The sequence below is a fragment of the Danio rerio genome, chromosome 22 (genome assembly GCF_052040795.2).
Source record: "Danio rerio strain M-AB ecotype USA chromosome 22, GRCz13ab, whole genome shotgun sequence".
In the NCBI taxonomy this organism is placed as follows: Eukaryota; Metazoa; Chordata; class Actinopteri; order Cypriniformes; family Danionidae; genus Danio; species Danio rerio.
In genome coordinates this window covers 19,464,662-19,483,077 of record NC_141042.1, presented here as the reverse complement: position 1 = coordinate 19,483,077, position 18,416 = coordinate 19,464,662, and the positions used below count along the sequence as shown (strand labels likewise).

Sequence of the window (18,416 nt, the reverse complement as noted above, 5' to 3'; positions counted from 1 at the left end):
AAAAAGGTTATTGTGACTTTTCTGGCTTTGTCTTGCTATTGCGAGAGTTTATATGGAAAATTGCTATAGTTAAATATAGTTAAGTCCAAGTTAAATACCATAATTATTTTTTCACAGAACTGCGTTTAGATTCCATATTTAAGTTTAGCAATTCATACCTTTAGCAGTCAATTCACAATTTTGACATGTCTTTTCAGATTTGTGACAAATTGTAATTTTTGAGGAAGCAAATAATGTTGCAATTTACAGAACCATCAGAATTGCAAGAAATCAAAATTCAGGGCTAAAAGGTCGGAATTTTAAGATTTAAACTCCAAGAAATCCTATAAACATGTAAGTAGGAGAAATAGAGTCGCAAAGGTAAAAAAAATAAAAGAAAATTTGTGTAATGCCCAAATTGTGCAACCCCAAAAGCTCTGACTTATGAGGGGGAAAATGAAATTCTAAAAATAAGACTGCAATAAATAAAATTTGAATAGTGATAAATAAAGTCAGCATTGCATGGAAAGCCTAAAAACTCACAATTGCGAGGAATAAATCACAATTCGGAAGAAAAAAACTGTCAACTGAAAGACAATCTACCTTTTAAAAAAGCCCAAAAGTCCCTAATTATGAGAAATACAGTCACAAGTCAGGAAAATAAAAACTTGTGTTGTTTGTAATTAATTAAGAAATGTGAGCAAAAAAATGTTTGGAAAAAAGGACAATTTAAAAAAGTAGTCAGAGTTGTGCAAATTAAAGTCAGAATTGTGAAAAAAAAATTGTTTTGAATTATGAGAAATCAAGTCAAAATAGAGGAAGAACTTGTAAATAAAGAATTGCAAAAAATTAAGAAAAATAGTCAGAATTGTAAAAAATAAAATGTAAAAAAAATAAAGAATTGCAAGAAATAAAATCAGAATTGTGAAAAATAGTCACAATAGCGAGAAATAATGACAGAAAAAATGAAGTCAGAATTTCAGAAAAAAAAGTCATAATAAAAAAATTGTCAGAATTGAGAGAAATAAAGTCAGAATTGTGGGAAATAGTCATAATCGTGGCTTGACATTAACATTCGCCAAATGCGGGTAGATTTTAGCGGTGGCGGGTAAAACAGACACTCCCACTAGCCACTTTGGCTGACTGAAAGTAATTTTCCTGGATAATAATTTTTAAAAGCAGGGTTGGACAATAAGGATGGTCCAATATGCATGCAAAGCCGATCTCAGAATTGAGAAGCAACACGACTAACAAAAATGGTTGTGTTCGCGCCAGCAATAAAAAGCAGGTGAATACCGAATGAGAGGATGATCACTCGTGCTAACAGCTGAGTTGATGTGCACGACTGTTTAAAACGTGTGCACGCTCCCTTTTCCTTGTTTGAAGCAACTGTGCCTAGATTAACTCCTCATTTATGTGTAGTTAACTGCTGATCTACAACCTTTAGGGCAGAACAGATTACTGTGCATATGTTGGTTAAATAAAAAGTATAGTATACAGCTATATTTAGCTTGTTTTGACACATTTAAAACTTGTGGCTAAGAAATAATTATTTATTTATGTTTGGTGTGATAAGAGAAAAATTTTGTTAAATCCTTCATTTTGAGCTCTGAAATTTCACATGAAATAAAAACTAATTGTAATACTATGAAACCATGACCCATTTGCTCATGATAATTAAGCAGGCTCCTACACAACACACAAAAAGTGAAATGAATGAAGAGGCATGTAGAGATAATGCAAAATCTAAATCAAGTCATTTTAGCATGTCAAAGTCTTATTTATGTGTATAAAATAGATTTTTCCAACAATAAAAGTGTGGCTAGTGAAAATGGCGAGTGGCTAGTAATGTTGGAAAACTAAAAGCCACAGTGGCTGGTGATCAAAAAAGTTAAGTTAAGCCCTGGTCATAAGTGCAGAAAAGAATTTAATTATAATAGCCAAAAATAGTCAGAATTGCAGGAAATAGTGAGAATTGCAAAAACTAAAGTAATAATTGCAAGAAACAAAATCTGATCTGCTAAAAAAATAATAAAAAAAGAATTGCATAATTGCGAGGAATAAAGTAAGATTTGTGAGAAATAAAGTCAGAATGGTGAGAAATGAAGCCAGAATCGTGACAAATAGTCAGAATTATGAAAAATAAAGTCAGAATTGTGAGAAATAAAGTCAGAATTGTGAGAAATTAAGCCAGAATTGTGAGAAATAAGGTCAGAATTGTGAGAAATGAAGCCAGAATTGTGAGAAATAAAGTCAGAATTATGAGAAATAAAGTCAGAATTGTGAGAAATGAAGTCTGAATTGTGAGAAGTGAAGCCAGAATTGTGAGAAATAAGGTCAGAATTGTGAAAAATGTTGTCAGAATTGTGAGAAATGAAGTCAGAATCAAAAGAAATAAAGCCATAATTATGAGGAAAAAGTTATAATTATGAGAAATGTTGTCAGAATTGTGAGAAATGAAGCCAGTATTGTAAGAAATAAAGTAAAAATTGTAAGAAATTAAGCCAGAATTGTGAGAAATAGTCAGAAATTAAGCCAGAATTGTAACAAATAAAGTCAATATTCTGAGAAATGAAGCCAGAATTATGAGAAATGAAGTCAGAATTGTGAGAAGTGAAGCCAGAATTGTGAGAAATAAGGTCAGAATTGTGAAAAATGTTGTCAGAATTGTGAGAAATGAAGTCAGAATCAAAAGAAATAAAGCCATAATTATGAGGAAAAAGTCATAATTATGAGAAATGTTGTCAGAATTGTGAAAAAATAAAGTCAGAATTGTGAGAAATAAAGTCAGAATTATGAGAAATGTTGTCAGAATTGTGAGAAATGAAGCCAGAATTATGAGAAATTAAGTCAGAATTGTGAGAAATGAAGCCAGAATTGTGAGAAATGAAGCCAGTATTGTAAGAAATAAAGTAAAAATTGTAAGAAATTAAGCCAGATTTGTGAGAAATAGTCAGAAATTAAGCCAGAATTGTAACAAATAAAGTCAATATTCTGAGAAATGAAGCCAGAATTATGAGAAATGAAGTCAGAATTGTGAGAAATGAAGCCAGAATTGTGAGAAATGAAGTCAGAATTGTGAGAAATAAAGTCAGAATTATGAGAAATGTTGTCAGAATTGTGAGAAATGAAGTCAGAATTGTGAGAAATGAAGCCAGAATTGTGCGAAATGAAGCCAGAATTGTGAGAAATAAAGTCAAAATTGTAAGAAATTAAGCCAGAATTGTAAGAAATTAAGCCAGAATTGTAAGAAATTAAGCCAAAATTGTAAGAAATTAAGCCAGAATTGTAAGAAATTAAGCCAAAATTGAAGAAATAAAGTCAGAATTGTGAGAAATGAAGTCAGAATTGTGAGAAATGAAGTCAGAATTGTGAGAAATAAAGTTAGAATTGTGAGAAATGAAGTCAGAATTGTGAGAAAAAAAGTCAGAATTATGAGAAATGTTGTCAGAATTGTGAGAAATGAAGTCAGAATTGTGAGAAATGAAGCCAGAATTATGAAAAAATAAAGTCAGAATTGTGAGAAATAAAGTCTGAATTGTGAGAAGTGAAGCCAGAATTGTGAGAAATAAGGTCAGAATTGTGAAAAATGTTGTCAGAATTGTGAGAAATGAAGTCAGAATCAAAAGAAATAAAGCCATAATTATGAGGAAAAAGTTATAATTATGAGAAATGTTGTCAGAATTGTGAGAAATGAAGCCAGTATTGTAAGAAATAAAGTAAAAATTGTAAGAAATTAAGCCAGAATTGTGAGAAATAGTCAGAAATTAAGCCAGAATTGTAACAAATAAAGTCAATATTCTGAGAAATGAAGCCAGAATTATGAGAAATGAAGTCAGAATTGTGAGAAGTGAAGCCAGAATTGTGAGAAATAAGGTCAGAATTGTGAAAAATGTTGTCAGAATTGTGAGAAATGAAGTCAGAATCAAAAGAAATAAAGCCATAATTATGAGGAAAAAGTCATAATTATGAGAAATGTTGTCAGAATTGTGAAAAAATAAAGTCAGAATTGTGAGAAATAAAGTCAGAATTATGAGAAATGTTGTCAGAATTGTGAGAAATGAAGCCAGAATTATGAGAAATTAAGTCAGAATTGTGAGAAATGAAGCCAGAATTGTGAGAAATGAAGCCAGTATTGTAAGAAATAAAGTAAAAATTGTAAGAAATTAAGCCAGAATTGTGAGAAATAGTCAGAAATTAAGCCAGAATTGTAACAAATAAAGTCAATATTCTGAGAAATGAAGCCAGAATTATGAGAAATGAAGTCAGAATTGTGAGAAATGAAGTCAGAATTGTGAGAAATAAAGTCAGAATTGTGAGAAATGAAGTCAGAATTGTGAGAAATGAAGTCAGAATTGTGAGAAATGAAGTCAGAATTGTGAGAAATAAAGTCAGAATTGTGCGAAATGAAGCCAGAATTGTGAGAAATAAAGTCAAAATTGTAAGAAATTAAGCCAGAATTGTAAGAAATTAAGCCAAAATTGTAAGAAATTAAGCCAGAATTGTAAGAAATTAAGCCAAAATTGAAGAAATAAAGTCAGAATTGTGAGAAATGAAGTCAGAATTGTGAGAAATGAAGTCAGAATTGTGAGAAATAAAGTTAGAATTGTGAGAAATGAAGTCAGAATTGTGAGAAAAAAAGTCAGAATTATGAGAAATGTTGTCAGAATTGTGAGAAATGAAGTCAGAATTGTGAGAAATGAAGCCAGAATTGTGCGAAATGAAGCCAGAATTGTGAGAAATAAAGTCAAAATTGTAAGAAATTAAGCTAGAATTGTAAGAAATTAAGCCAAAATTGTAAGAAATTAAGCCAGAATTGTAAGAAATTAAGCCAAAATTGAAGAAATAAAGTCAGAATTGTGAGAAATGAAGTCAGAATTGTGAGAAATGAAGTCAGAATTGTGAGAAATAAAGTTAGAATTGTGAGAAATGAAGTCAGAATTGTGAGAAATGAAGTCAGAATTGTGAGAAAAAAAGTCAGAATTATGAGAAATGTTGTCAGAATTGTGAGAAATGAAGTCAGAATTGTGAGAAATGAAGCCAGAATTGTGCGAAATGAAGCCAGAATTGTGAGAAATAAAGTCAAAATTGTAAGAAATTAAGCCAGAATTGTAAGAAATTAAGCCAGAATTGTAAGAAATTAAGCCAAAATTGTAAGAAATAAAGTCAGAATTGTGAGAAATGAAGTCAGAATTGTGAGAAATTAAGTCAGAATTCTGAGAAATAAAGTCAGAATTGTAAGAAATTAAGTCAGAATTGAAAGAAATAAAGTCAGAATTGTGAGAAAAAAAGTCAGAATTTAAAGAAATAAAGCCAGAATTGTGAGAAAGAGGCAGAATTATGAGAAATATTGTCAGAATTGTGAGAAATGAAACCATAATTGTGAGAAATAAAGTCAGAATTGTGAGAAAAAGAATTATGAAAGTCAGATTTCAGAGAAATTGCTTTTGTTTTTTGTTTGTTTCGATTTTTTATCTCTATGTGTCTTTCCTGGTAAAATAAAGGTTATAATAATAATAGTAAATTTATAATTGCAAGAAATAAAATCAGAATTACATAATAGTGAGAAATGAAGTCAGAATTGTAAGTATAAAAATAAAAGTTGCGATAAATAAAATAAAAGTCAGAATTGCAAGAAATAGATAGAACTGCGAAAATAAAACCAATTGCAAGAAATAAAATCAGAATTATAAGAACTAAAGAAATTTCACTATTGCAAGAAATCGTATTATTTGACTTCTTCTCGTTCTTCAGGCTTTTAATACATTTAAATGTGTCTCAGACTATAACAGTGCCTGCTATAAAATACACAAGAATCAACTGTCACTTAAGAACACCATATATCATCTGAGATATGTCTGGGATCCATTGTAATTTTTTTATAGCATATATCAGTCTGATGTGGCATTTTCCTCCCATGTGTTCGGTATAAAAGGCGCACCCTTAAAATAAAGCATTGAGATTCAGTCCGTGAGACAGGGATACACCCTATAAATAACCCACGCCTCGACAAACACGCTGCTGCACGCACACACACAAAAAAAGAGAGAGCGATAGCCGTAATAAAACAGCATTCAACTGATATACTGCCTGTTGGCCGAGATCAATATTGTGAAAGATTGTAACAATAAATAATAGTTACTTCATGCCATGCAAGGTCATCACAAGGACAGTGAAAATGAGATGCAGGATTACAGATTATTAAAAAGGTTGAATTTTAAACAGCATCTCTTAAGGTCTATCTGTGATTTATTACTTATTCGTGGTGATTTAAATTTGTAAGAAAAGAACTTCTGAAGCAATTCATAACTACAAACAATGTGACATGTTTCTCTTAATATTAGTTGCCTGTTTGTATGTGAAAATAAGAATCAATCACTGGCCTGCATTGAATCACAAATGAAAATGATAAAAGTGTAGCTTGAACAAATCTGCAATGTTTTTTCATAAATGTGCGCACATGGGGGAAAAAAATGTGCATGAACGCACAATGAGCAGAATGCGTAAAATCCTGGATGAGACATTGCAGCCTCCTAATGATTCTGATGTGAGAAAAACAGGCTTTTGTTTACAAATAGGTTGTGTTTGTTCATCACTTATTATTTGGCTACATGTTTTCATTCAAATGAAACACATAATATTTACTATTATTATTATTTAGATTTTTTTATTAATTAATTTTCTTCAAAATTGATCACAAACCTTTTATTTATTTTTATAAATTATATATTTAGATTATTTCTGGTTTATTCGTCATATATATGTATATTTATATATACGTGTGTGTATGTATATAATTGTACAACAACATTTTTTATACAAATTTGTTTCTGTTTGTTTTGACTGAATGTTTTAGCCACATAACTAATGTCTACTACATCAAAATGTATATAATAAAGTTTTTATTATTTTAGCTTAATTCTTCTATAAAAACAATTAAATGGTGTATCTTAAAATATATTTAATTACTTTATAAATATTATATATACAGTTGAAGTCAGAATTATTAGCCCCCTTTGATTTTATTTTTTTTATTTTATCCAAAATATGTTGAACAGAGCAAAGAAATTTTCACAGTATGTCTAAAAATAATAGTAATTATATATATATATATATATATATATATATATATATATATATATATATATATATATATATATATATATATATATAATTTTTTTTCTGGAGAATTAAATTAAAAAAATTAAATAAATAAAAATTTAAATAAAAAAAAAACATTTTAAGGACAAAATTATTAGCCCCTTATTTTTTATTTATTTTTTGATATCATTTTACAACAACTTTCCTAATTACCCTAACCTGCCTAGTTAACCTCATTAACCTAGTTAAGCCTTTGAATGTCCCTTTAAGCTGTATAGAAGTGTCTTGAAAAATATCTAGTCAAATATTATTTACTGTCATCATGGCAAAGATCAAATAAACCATTTATTAGAAATGAGTTAATAAAACTAATATGTTTAGAAATGTGTTGAAGAAATCTGCTCTTCGTTAAACAGAAATTGGGGGGCTTATAATTCTGACTTCAACTGTATAAATATTATTCTTTTATACAACTTTAACTAAGTATAATTTTTATTATAATATATTAGGGCTGCACAATATTGGAAAAATCTAACATTGTGATATTTTGTTATTCTGCGATATGAATATGATTTTTACCAGATGCCTTGAATAGCTCTATTTGGAATGAACCACCAACTTATCCAGTATATGTTTTATGCAGCGGATGCCCTTCCAGTCGCAACCCATCACTGGGAAACTTCCACACATACTCATTCACACACATACACTACGGACAATTTAGCCTAACAAATTCACCTTGGACTGTGTGGGAAACCGGAGCACCCGAAGGAAACCCACGCGAACACAAGGAGAACATGCAAACTCCAAACAGAAACACCAACTGACCCAGCCGAGGCTCGAACCAGCGACCTTCTTGCTGTGAGACGAACGTGCTACCCACTGCACCACCACGTCATCCTAACATTATTCAGGTACAGTTAAAAGAATTGAAAAATAAAATGAATTGTTAATAATGTAAAGGACTGTACAATTTCCTATGCCTGAATGCCTTTAAAAACCTTATACAGTAACCGGCCTCAAAAACACATGCAAAGGATCAAATACAATCCAGACTCAACATGGCATATCTTCCGATGTGATTATTGTGAATGATAACATTGCGATATTAATGCTGAAACAATGTGTATAATACAGTATGTTATATATCTAATATATTACAATAATACACAAAAAAAAGAAAAACGTTTCTTTGTATTTGTTTTACTCTTTATTTTTGTTTTAATAAATACTTTTGTAAAGAAAGAGTATTATTTAAAGAAAGAGAATAATTAATTTGCCCATTTATAAATATTTATTATGATTAAAAGTATTTATTTTTATTAGTAAACTACCAGTCTTACTGCACCAAAACCGGTGTGAGCTGGGCTTGAATCGGCGATTCTTTATATAGGAGTCGGTTGCTTTAACAAGGAGGCTAAAGACCATGGCTGCTATAGCGTCTGTCACTAGAGCACCTTTTGAGGTCAGAGGAGTGAGGTTTACCTGCACAGCACTTCGCTAGCTGGCCCCTGTTACACTCACCCACCTAAACATCACTCCCATCCCGGATGAACCCCCGTATGTAACCCACCGGTCCTACTGCACCTAACCCGGTCTAAGCTGGGATCGAACCAGTGATTCTTTGTGTAGAAGTAGGTTGCTATAACAAGGAGGCTAAAGACCATGACCTGTCTGACTCTAGAGCACCTTTAGAGGTCAGAGGAGTTAGATTTACCTGCATAACACTTCGCTAACTGGCCTCCATTACATTTATATATATATATATATATATATATATATATATATATATATATATATATATATATATATATATATATATATATATATATATATATATATATATAGTTTATTTATATTTAATATTAATATTATTTATTTATTTTGACTTATGATTGATATCCGAAACTGCTTGTATCATTTCTCTTATTTGTTTCTCTCCCTATAATAAATATCTCTTATCTTATTGTTTATATAAAATGAGTTGTTCCCTCAGCACAGAGCTCATCTAGAGCTGCTAACCGGCGCTCTTTAGAGACTCAGAATATGACAGGGGAAAACACTAGTTTAACCAATCCTCAGTTAAACCTGTCCTCAGTCTCCTTCTCAGTAAAAATGCTCAAGCAACTGCCAAAACGAAGCACATTTAGGAGCTTTTATCAGAGATTTCTGACTGTTTTAGAAGCGTATTTGAGGAACGTCGTGTCCTGGGAGACCATTAAACACACCACAGAGGTGACTCCATCATTCACAACAAACAAACAAACCACTGAACTGAGCATCACCAATAAACACACAAAACCAGCCTGTCTGAGAGCTGGTCCAGGAACAGTTTTTGTGAAGTTACGTCTGGGCGTGATGTATAACAACGTTAGTTCATGTCAATTTCAAACTTTTTCATCTGGTGATTAATTTGTATGATCTCATTTGCACATTTTAGCATAACTTGCTCATCCTCCAATGTCTGATAGGTTTAGGGGTGGGGTTTAAGACCACGCCTATTTTTAAACAATTTACGTTTTCATACAAGTGAAATCGTGTACATTTTTTCGAATTTGCCACTTTTTTGACAATACTTAAATAGTAGTAACTTGCTCATTCTCCAATGAGGAAGAGGTTTAGGGGTGAGGTTTGAGGCTATGCCTGTTTTTTATTTTTTTTCGTACGTTTTCATACAAGTAAAATTGTACTAATATCTTACGAATTAGCCAGTTTTCTGACATTACGCAAAATAGTTGTAACTTACTCATCCTCCAATGAGGGGTAAGTTTAGGGGTGGGGTTTAGGACCACACCTATTTTTTTTTTAAATGTACATTTTCATACAAGTGAAATCATACAAATTTCTTACAAATTCACCAAGTTTCTGACAATACATAAAATAGTTGTATTTTGCTCATCCTCCAATGATTGACAGGTTTAGGGGTGAGGTTTGAGGCTATGCCTGTTTTTAAAAAATCTTACATTTTCATACGAGTAAAACTGTACTAATATCTTATAAATTAGCCAGTTTTTAGACAATATGCAAAATAGTTGTAACTTACTCATCCTCCAATGAGGGTTTGAGGCTACACCTATTTTTTTATATATATATTTGTACTTGCTATGATTTCTTATTCACGTTAATATTATTGTATTTGACATTGTTATATAAAATTGAACTGCAAATTTTAAATAATTAATGTGGACCACAAAAGTAGATTAAAGTTGTGTGCATATATTTGTGGGAATGGCCAACAATACATTTTATTCAATATTCAGATGGATCAACCCATCTGTGGACATGCACATTAACAAAATTGTCCATCTAAATTGAAATCTGAAAACGCACTTTCTATTTGTTTTCAGTTAAATTCTCAGATTATGTCTCATGGTTGCCCACTGAAGCTAAGCAGGGCTGCGCCTGGTCAAAACCTGGATGGGAGACCCCATGGGAAAGCTTGGTTGCTGCCAGAAATGGTGTTAGTTGAGACAAGGGGTGCTCCATCTGTAGTCTGTGTGGGTCCTAACGCCCCAGTATGGTGAAGGTGACTCTATACCTTTCTTTGGTTGTGAAATATCCCAGGACGTCCTTTGAAAAATAGTAGGGGTTTAACCCTGGCCAAATTTGCCCACATGGCCTCCTAACCATACCCATTTCATAATTGGCTTCATCACTCTGTTTCCTCTCTACCAATCAGCTGGTGTGTGGTCTGCAGTCTGGCGCAATATGGCTGCCATCGCGTCATCCAGGTGGATGTGGCACACTGGTGGTGGATGAGGAGATTCCCCCCAATGTGTAAAGCGCTTTGAGTGTCTAGTAAAACATTATATAAATGTAAGGAACTATCATTATTATAATTATTATTTATAACTATTATTGTTAATTGCTTTTTAAAATGTTATTAGTAGTATCAAGGTGTCAACTATGTCTATATCTTAAACTTTGTGTACAGTAAACACCTGAAAGCTAGATATTTTACAAAAATCTCAACACTGTTCATTGAAATTTTGAAGATATATTGGGATCAAAAGTGTCACCTTGTGTGTAAATCATTTAATCTTCACCCAGTTACTATGATTTGTTGCAGTATACAGATGATGCACTAGATTTTTGATTCAAAATATATAAAATATCAGGAATATGTTTTGTTTCTAAATAACAACTTTGAGCACAATGGCTAAATCAATTTTCAACTCTTAGTTGCTACATTTTAAATGGCATAATGACCTAAATGTTTCCTTGTTTGTTAATTACTTTATATTGTTATAATGCTCTGTAAATTTGAACGCTTACCATAAATTTGTACAAGTGATTACTGAACTCTAGATATTTGTAAAAATTACGCAAATATCAGCACTTTAATTTCTGGTTAAATGAGCTTTAAAATGTTGATCCTGTTACTTAATTATTAATTAATAATTAATTAATTATTATTACTGTTACTTAGAAATTAAGTGCCTCCTAATTTGTTAATGTACTAATCGTAAATAGTCATGATGATTTAATGAAATAGGTCTATGCAAATTTTAGTGTTAACTCTGTTTCTGTTCTTTTTTTAAAGTGTAGAAATACTTCCTTGTTTCTTAATCACTACATTTTAATGTAACTTGTCAGAATGGGTTGATTTTAAATAAATATTTTTATCCTTATTATTGCACAGCTCTCAATTTTTTATTTATTAAACACAACTAAAAATTTGCAATTTTTTAGATGCAGTGGGCCCCCAAATATGATCATACTCATGCAAATGATCACCCTATTAAATTGTATTATTTTAAAACTTTCTTAAAGACCCAATTTATTCTGTGCAAAAATTTTATTCATGCTCTAAAATATTATTGGGAAAATATATACGCTTTATTATAATTTTTTTAATTGTATTTTATTTGTATTATTTACTTTATTTAATCTATTTATTTATTTCAAATGTTTGTATAATTCATTTAAATCCTATTTAATTATATTATTTATGATAAATTATTTTAGTATTTAATTTTTTTATTTCAAACGTTAGTATAATTTATTTGAATCCTACATAATTATATTATTGTATGTTAAATTATTTTATTATTTAAACAATTTATTATTTTATTTAATTATTTCAAATTTTTGTGTAATTTATTGAATCTTATTTATTTATGTTATTTTGTTAAATTATTTTATTATTTATTATTATTTTATGTATTTCAAATGTTTGTATAATTTATTTGAATCTTATTCAATTATATTATTTTATGTTAATTTATTTTATTATTTAAACAATTTATCATTTTATTTAATTATTTCACGTTTGTATAATTTATTTGAATCTTATTTTATTATTTATTTTATTATTATTATTTTGTTATTTTGTGTTAAATTATTTTATTATTTTCTTTATTTATTATTATAACTGTGTGCTTACCTGTCTTAATAACAAATGTTTATTTTTTAATTTTTTTATTCATTCATTCATTCATTCATTCATTGATTAATTGATTGATTGATTGATTGATTGATTGATTGATTGATTGATTGATTGATTGATTGATTGATTGATTGATTGATTGATAGCACTTTTTTATTTACAGGTTTGGACCAGTCTGAAAACCCCATACTTCATAAATCTCTGTTGATTCTGTGTAATAATGTCATAGCATCATAAGTACACCAAAAGTGTAATGGCATCATAAGCAGCTACCTCTTTTTTTTATTTTTTATTAATTACTTCACCTTAATATTATTATATTAATATTTATCAATACAGGATGATCTCATATACGTTTTACAAATAAATAAAATAATAATTCTCCTCTTTTTTTTTAAACCAGAAAGGCACCTGTTTTCTAAAATAACACCTGTGCATTGAAACGTGTGCATTTGCAACCAGGTATGGAGTCTCCAGTGGCGTCCCTCCATCTCATCAGCCCTACCTGAAATCACTGTACGGATGAATAATCCAATTGCCGGCGGATTTGACCCGTTCCTGCTCCTTCTCCACTGCCTTTTGGCTCCCAAACATACGCAGGGAGAATTTGTTGACCCCGGGCTGCAGCATGGCGCTAAACTGCCTCTGCATGTAAGTTTGATTGTCCCTGGCTTCCCCATCTTCCGCCGTGATCTGGCCATCCTCAGACTTGGAGAAGCTGACGGAATTGCCCGCTGGGTTGCTCGGACTCGGTCCGTGCGCAGGTGCGGCGCTGGAGAAGGACACCCTGGAGTCCTTCTTGTCCGCGGGAGGAGCGGCGGCGGCGGCAGGAGTGACCGAGCCGTCCATGCTGGAGGTGCTGGAGTGACATGCAGATGCTGGGAAGCCTCCACCTGTCTGCTTCTCCAGCTTGGAGAGGACTGAGCACACGCTGTCGTCTCTTCGGCAGTCTCCGTTGATCACGCATCTCATTCCGGTGGCATCCTCGCCGTCAGAATGAGCGCCGCTCCGGGAAGCGTCTCCGTGTCCGAGGAGCGCGGCGGATTCCGTGCTGCGTCCACATGAGGCGAAGTCCTTGTTGTTGGAGATCCTGCTGCTCGCTGCTCCCCCTCCTGGCGCTACAGTCTTCATCTTGGAGGAAGAGTCAAGGATGTCGCCCCTGCGAGTCTCTTTGTGGTCTTCATCGCCGTCCTCCGCTTCATCCATGACGGCGGCGAGGGAGCTTTGGGGTGAATCCTGACGCAGCCAGATTTTACGAAAGTGCAGACGCGGGCATGCGAGTGCCAATGTCACCAGACACAACTACAGCAGCCGCGTTGACATGGCTGCACTCGATCACTCCCTTACCTGGAAACGCATCACAAGCCATGAGTTCACATGATGAAGGCAGGAGGATGGCAACTATGTCTATGAGAAACTGGGGGAAAATGGTCCGAGTAATGAGACATTCACTCGTTGAATGTTAAATTCGCACAATTGGTTTAGTAGACTTCTGGAATATTTCTAAAGTTAATCAAAGTCAATGAATGACTTTGAAAAAAATTACAATTTTATAAATATAACTGTTTTTTTAATGTGAAATTAATCATTTTCGTTTTGACTGTGAACTTATTTGTTCATAGATTTAAAGATATTTTTATCATTAAGGACTTTTACACAAAAGAGCATAACTATAAACAACTATGATGTATCATATGTAGGGCTTGACATGAACTTTTTTGATCACCAGGCACTATGGCTAGTAGTTTTCCAATGCTACTAGCCACTCACTATTTTTACTAGCCACAATTTTGTTTTTGTGAAAATATATTTAATATGTATAAATTTGACTTTAACATGTTAAAATTACTTGTAATTTTACTTGATTTAAATTTTGTTTTATGTCCTCATAGCTGCTTGTTCATTTAACTTTTGTGTGTGTTGTGTATGACCTTGTTCAATAAGGATGAGCATTTATATATAAATAAATAGATTAATTTTATTTTACAGGAATTTTTAGGTCTCAACACTAAGATTTTACCATTTTTCTGGCTAAACTAAAATAATTATTTCCTTGCCACAAATTTTAAATATTGTGATAAAACAAGCAAAATATAGCTGTATAGATATACTTTTCATTCAACAAAAATATTCTTAAAAAAACAAAACAATTGACATTAAAAAATTATTTTCATGTATCTAAAACTATACACAGTAGTCTGTCCTGGCTGAAATTCCCAGATTACCAGTTAACTATATATAATCTCACATTAACGCAAAATTATAATTAAACCATATTAACATAAGTAACTGTAAGCAAAAGAAAGCCGGTGAAAAATATACTGTGTGTGATAATGAAAAGATGATCACACACAGACGGTTTTTAGGCTCATTATTAATCTGTTTAAAGAATGGTAAAAGTGAAAGCGGCAACTGCTGCTGTTTACATAAAATCTGGAGCTCTGAAAAGCAGCATAAATGTGGTTGCACGAGCACCGTTTTTTCCAGTCTATTTAAAAGAAAAACCAGTTGCGTTTTTAGGCACAGGTTGCTTTATGCAAGGAAATGGGATGCAGGGGCTTTTAGGCAACCATGCGCTTCACATCAGCTGTGCGTGCGACACCAAGGGTGTACTCACACTATGTACAGTTGCCTTGAACTGGCTCAAAGCACGCTTGCCCCCCTCCCATCTCCCCTGACTTCCCGCACTCACATTACATTTGGGCCTAGGCACGCTTACATCATCGATGATGCACTGTTCAGTAAGCGCTTTCGCTCAGCACAGTAGAGATTTCTTCAGTTATATCGTTTAAGTCGTTTTATATGCAGTGACGCAGTCAAATATTTTGCCGAACAGATCGGCCACTTTTGACACTGATAAACAATCATAAAGTCCTCGTGCATTAGGTGGTTTGCTGAAGGTGCAGCTGTCGCGCAGTGAGGGGTTTGCGTCTAATAATCTACGACAGTTTGCTTTCATTGAATAATGATTAATTAATCCATATGAAACAGTCCCTTAAAAGTCATGTCTCGCTTTCAGTTTCGGGTTCAAAAAAAAAATTTCTCAATTATTTAATTTCTCAATTATTAATTTTCTCAATTATTTTTGATCGTCCTAAGTGACTAGTGGGGGTGTCTGTCCAACACGCCACAGCTGAAATCTACCCGCATTTGGCGGGTAGACGGGTGTTAATGTTAACCCCTGATCATATGATATTATATGAGCTATTGAGCTATTTGAAGGTAGATTCTGATTGACTGTTGGTGTTTTTACCATTCAGCTGGGAAGCAATCCTACAGAAATTGATACTAGCAGTTTTCGTTTTAGTTGTACAACTTATTTACATGAAGAATTTCTAGAAAAATATCTTTATGATCAAGGCCTTCATGCTGAAAAGAGGACAGCTAACTATAAACAACTAGGCCTATATGGCTCCATAAAGATGTAGCACACCTGTCGCTTTAAAGGTTCCAGTCCTTCTAATTGGAAAAATATATATCGTGCAAAAAGAGAATCCAACATTTTTAATTTTAGTTGTATTTTAGATCTTATTTTTTATACTTAGAACTTTTTAGCACAGTAAATTTGTCATTAAGGCTCTTTCACACAAAGAGGATTGCTAACTGTAAACAACTTAACATATATTAGCTCCACACTGAAGTAGGATACCTGTCACTTTAAATGTTCAAGTTCTTTCATGATGGATTCTAATTGGCTGTTGGAGTTTTCACTTTTCATCAGATGGGGAAAAAAATTGCACGGAAATAAATCAAACTAATTTTTGTTTTAGTTGCAGAATTTTCATTCAACCACCAAGACTTTTTTTTCTTTACCAGAAATGACACGGGCTTCTCATAAAAGACAATAAGACATTGTACAAGAGAAATTGTGGAGAAAAATTGCTTCTCAGCTTTTATTTACATTTGAACAAAAAGTGTCATATCCAAAATGATTTGCATATTTCTCAATAATTAATATAAAAGCCTTTATTGGCTATTACAGCAATCAAATGCTTCCTATAAATCCTCAATTAGAATTATAATGTTCTATCTGAAGGTGACGCAGTATAGCGCAGTGGGTAGTGCTTTCGCCTCACAGCACAGTAGGCTAAATTGTCCGTGGTTAACAAGTGTGAATGAGTGTGTATAGATGTTTTCCAGTTATGGGTTGCATCTGGGAGAGCATCCACTGCAAAAAAAAAAGGCTGGATTCGTTAGCGGTTCATTCCGCTTTAACGACCCCAGATTAATAAAGGGACTAAGCCGAAAAGAAAATGAATTCTATCTGACATTTTTGTCAAAACTGAGTTATTGACATTTATTAATTAACAACTTATTTACATTATGGGATGTTTTTTTATAAGTTGTTTACATTTCAAGACTTTTTATTTAAAAAACAAATGTTACACATACTGTTTACTAAATGGAACGCAAAAACTTTGAAGCTCAATATCTCAAAATCATTCAGATCGCAGATAGAACCTTATAATTCTAAGGTGATGAATTGTTGACAAACTTTCTCCATGTCTCCACTCATAGTTTTGCTGATTCATCTTTAGGGATGAGGGTCTCCTTGCCATCATCCTGATCTTTAGCTCCCTCCACAGACTCTCAATTGGATTTAAGTCAGGACTTTGGCTGGGCCACAGCAAATCATTAATGTTTTCGTCTGCTTACCATTTCTTTACCATTTTTCCTGTAAGTTGTCCACTGAAATGTCCACTGGTGCCCAAGGCTATGTTTTTCTGCAGACATCTGCTGTTGTTATTGAGGTTCTCACCACTATTCTTGACAGATTGTGCTTGGTGGTTATCCTTGGATACTTTTCTTTCACCTCTCCCACTGTCCTCCTGGCCAGCACAGTTATCACTTCCGAGATTTTTCAGTGAAAATGTTTTTTTTTAATATTTAGTAATAATTTGCACAGTAGGAACTTCCAAACATTTAGATATGCTCTTATAGCCCTTTCCTGACTTATGGGCAGCCTCATTGCAGAACTGCAGGTCCTCACTGAGCTACTTTGTTTTCAGCATGACTGTCCTCAAACCAACTGCAGAGAGCTCCTGTTTTTCAACTGTTGAGTCAATTAAATTCAGGGCAGTTGGGATGCTTTGATAAACAAACTGTTAACAGCCACTCATAATCCACCCTTCTGTAAAGAGCTTGAGCATTTAAAGTGAGATATTTGATAATTGTTCATTTTTGTGAGCGGGTCGTTTTTTTCTTTTTATGTATAATGATGGTTAAAACCATGTCTATTGTTTTCACTATAGATTTGTCTTTGGTTTGAATGGATTTTAAAGGACTTCATACAAAAATTCTGTAATTAATTACTCAATTATCCTCATTGCATTACAAAACCCAAATTTAATATGGAACTCATGATGAAATGCAAGAGCTTTCTGACCCAAAGAGAATACACTTGTGCAATTTTAGTGAGCAGGTGTCCTGAAATAAACTGATGCAGATGAGAAGAAACTGTTGGGGGGAATGTATTCTCGTACCTTTAAAAAATTGGTTGAACCATTGACGACACAGACAACTTTTGTCAGTTTCTTTCTGGGAGCTTTTTTAGAAAACGTTCTGTTTTTGGAGGGTCATAGAGCTCTCAGATGTCCTCCTATTTTGTGTTCCAGAGAAGGCATTTAACTCTTTAAGTATCCTTGAACTAACTATAAAAAATTGTTTTGATTTCATGAATGTAAGTTGAAAAAAACTGTATTTTTTTTACCTTGTAACATTTTCAGGGTAAATAATGTTCTTTTATGATTAATGTACAAATGTAGGTTAGTAATACTTTTAAGATGATTGGTTATGTATTATAAACCTGATAAATGAGTGAGGATGCCTGAAATTAGACTTTAAAATGTATGATGGCTTCATTAATATTTGAAAATTTTATGGTACATTTTCACTGTAACAAATATGTAGACAGGCTGCTAATGTACAAGTTAGTGTGATACTTTTT

The 18,416-nt window shown here is 32.6% G+C and overlaps 1 protein-coding gene and 1 long non-coding RNA gene across 2 annotated transcripts in view; one reads left to right on the top strand and one right to left on the bottom strand.

Annotated features, from left to right (window-relative positions):
• The window catches only part of hcn2b (hyperpolarization activated cyclic nucleotide-gated potassium channel 2b), a 55,677-nt gene extending 41,904 nt beyond the window's left edge, over positions 1 to 13,773 (bottom strand). The window contains exon 1 of the mRNA XM_087304230.1: positions 12,975 to 13,773. Coding sequence (XP_087160356.1) covers positions 12,975 to 13,675 — 701 coding nt within the window. The 5' untranslated portion in view covers positions 13,676 to 13,773. The remainder of the gene's footprint in view (positions 1 to 12,974) is intronic.
• On the top strand, positions 7,724 to 17,916 carry LOC141380308 (uncharacterized). The gene is made up of 5 exons (XR_015521900.1): positions 7,724 to 7,994; positions 10,428 to 10,606; positions 10,760 to 10,896; positions 12,932 to 14,386; positions 14,441 to 17,916. It is a non-coding gene; the product is annotated as an uncharacterized LOC141380308 (long non-coding RNA).
• Positions 17,917 to 18,416: the final 500 nt, after the last annotated feature.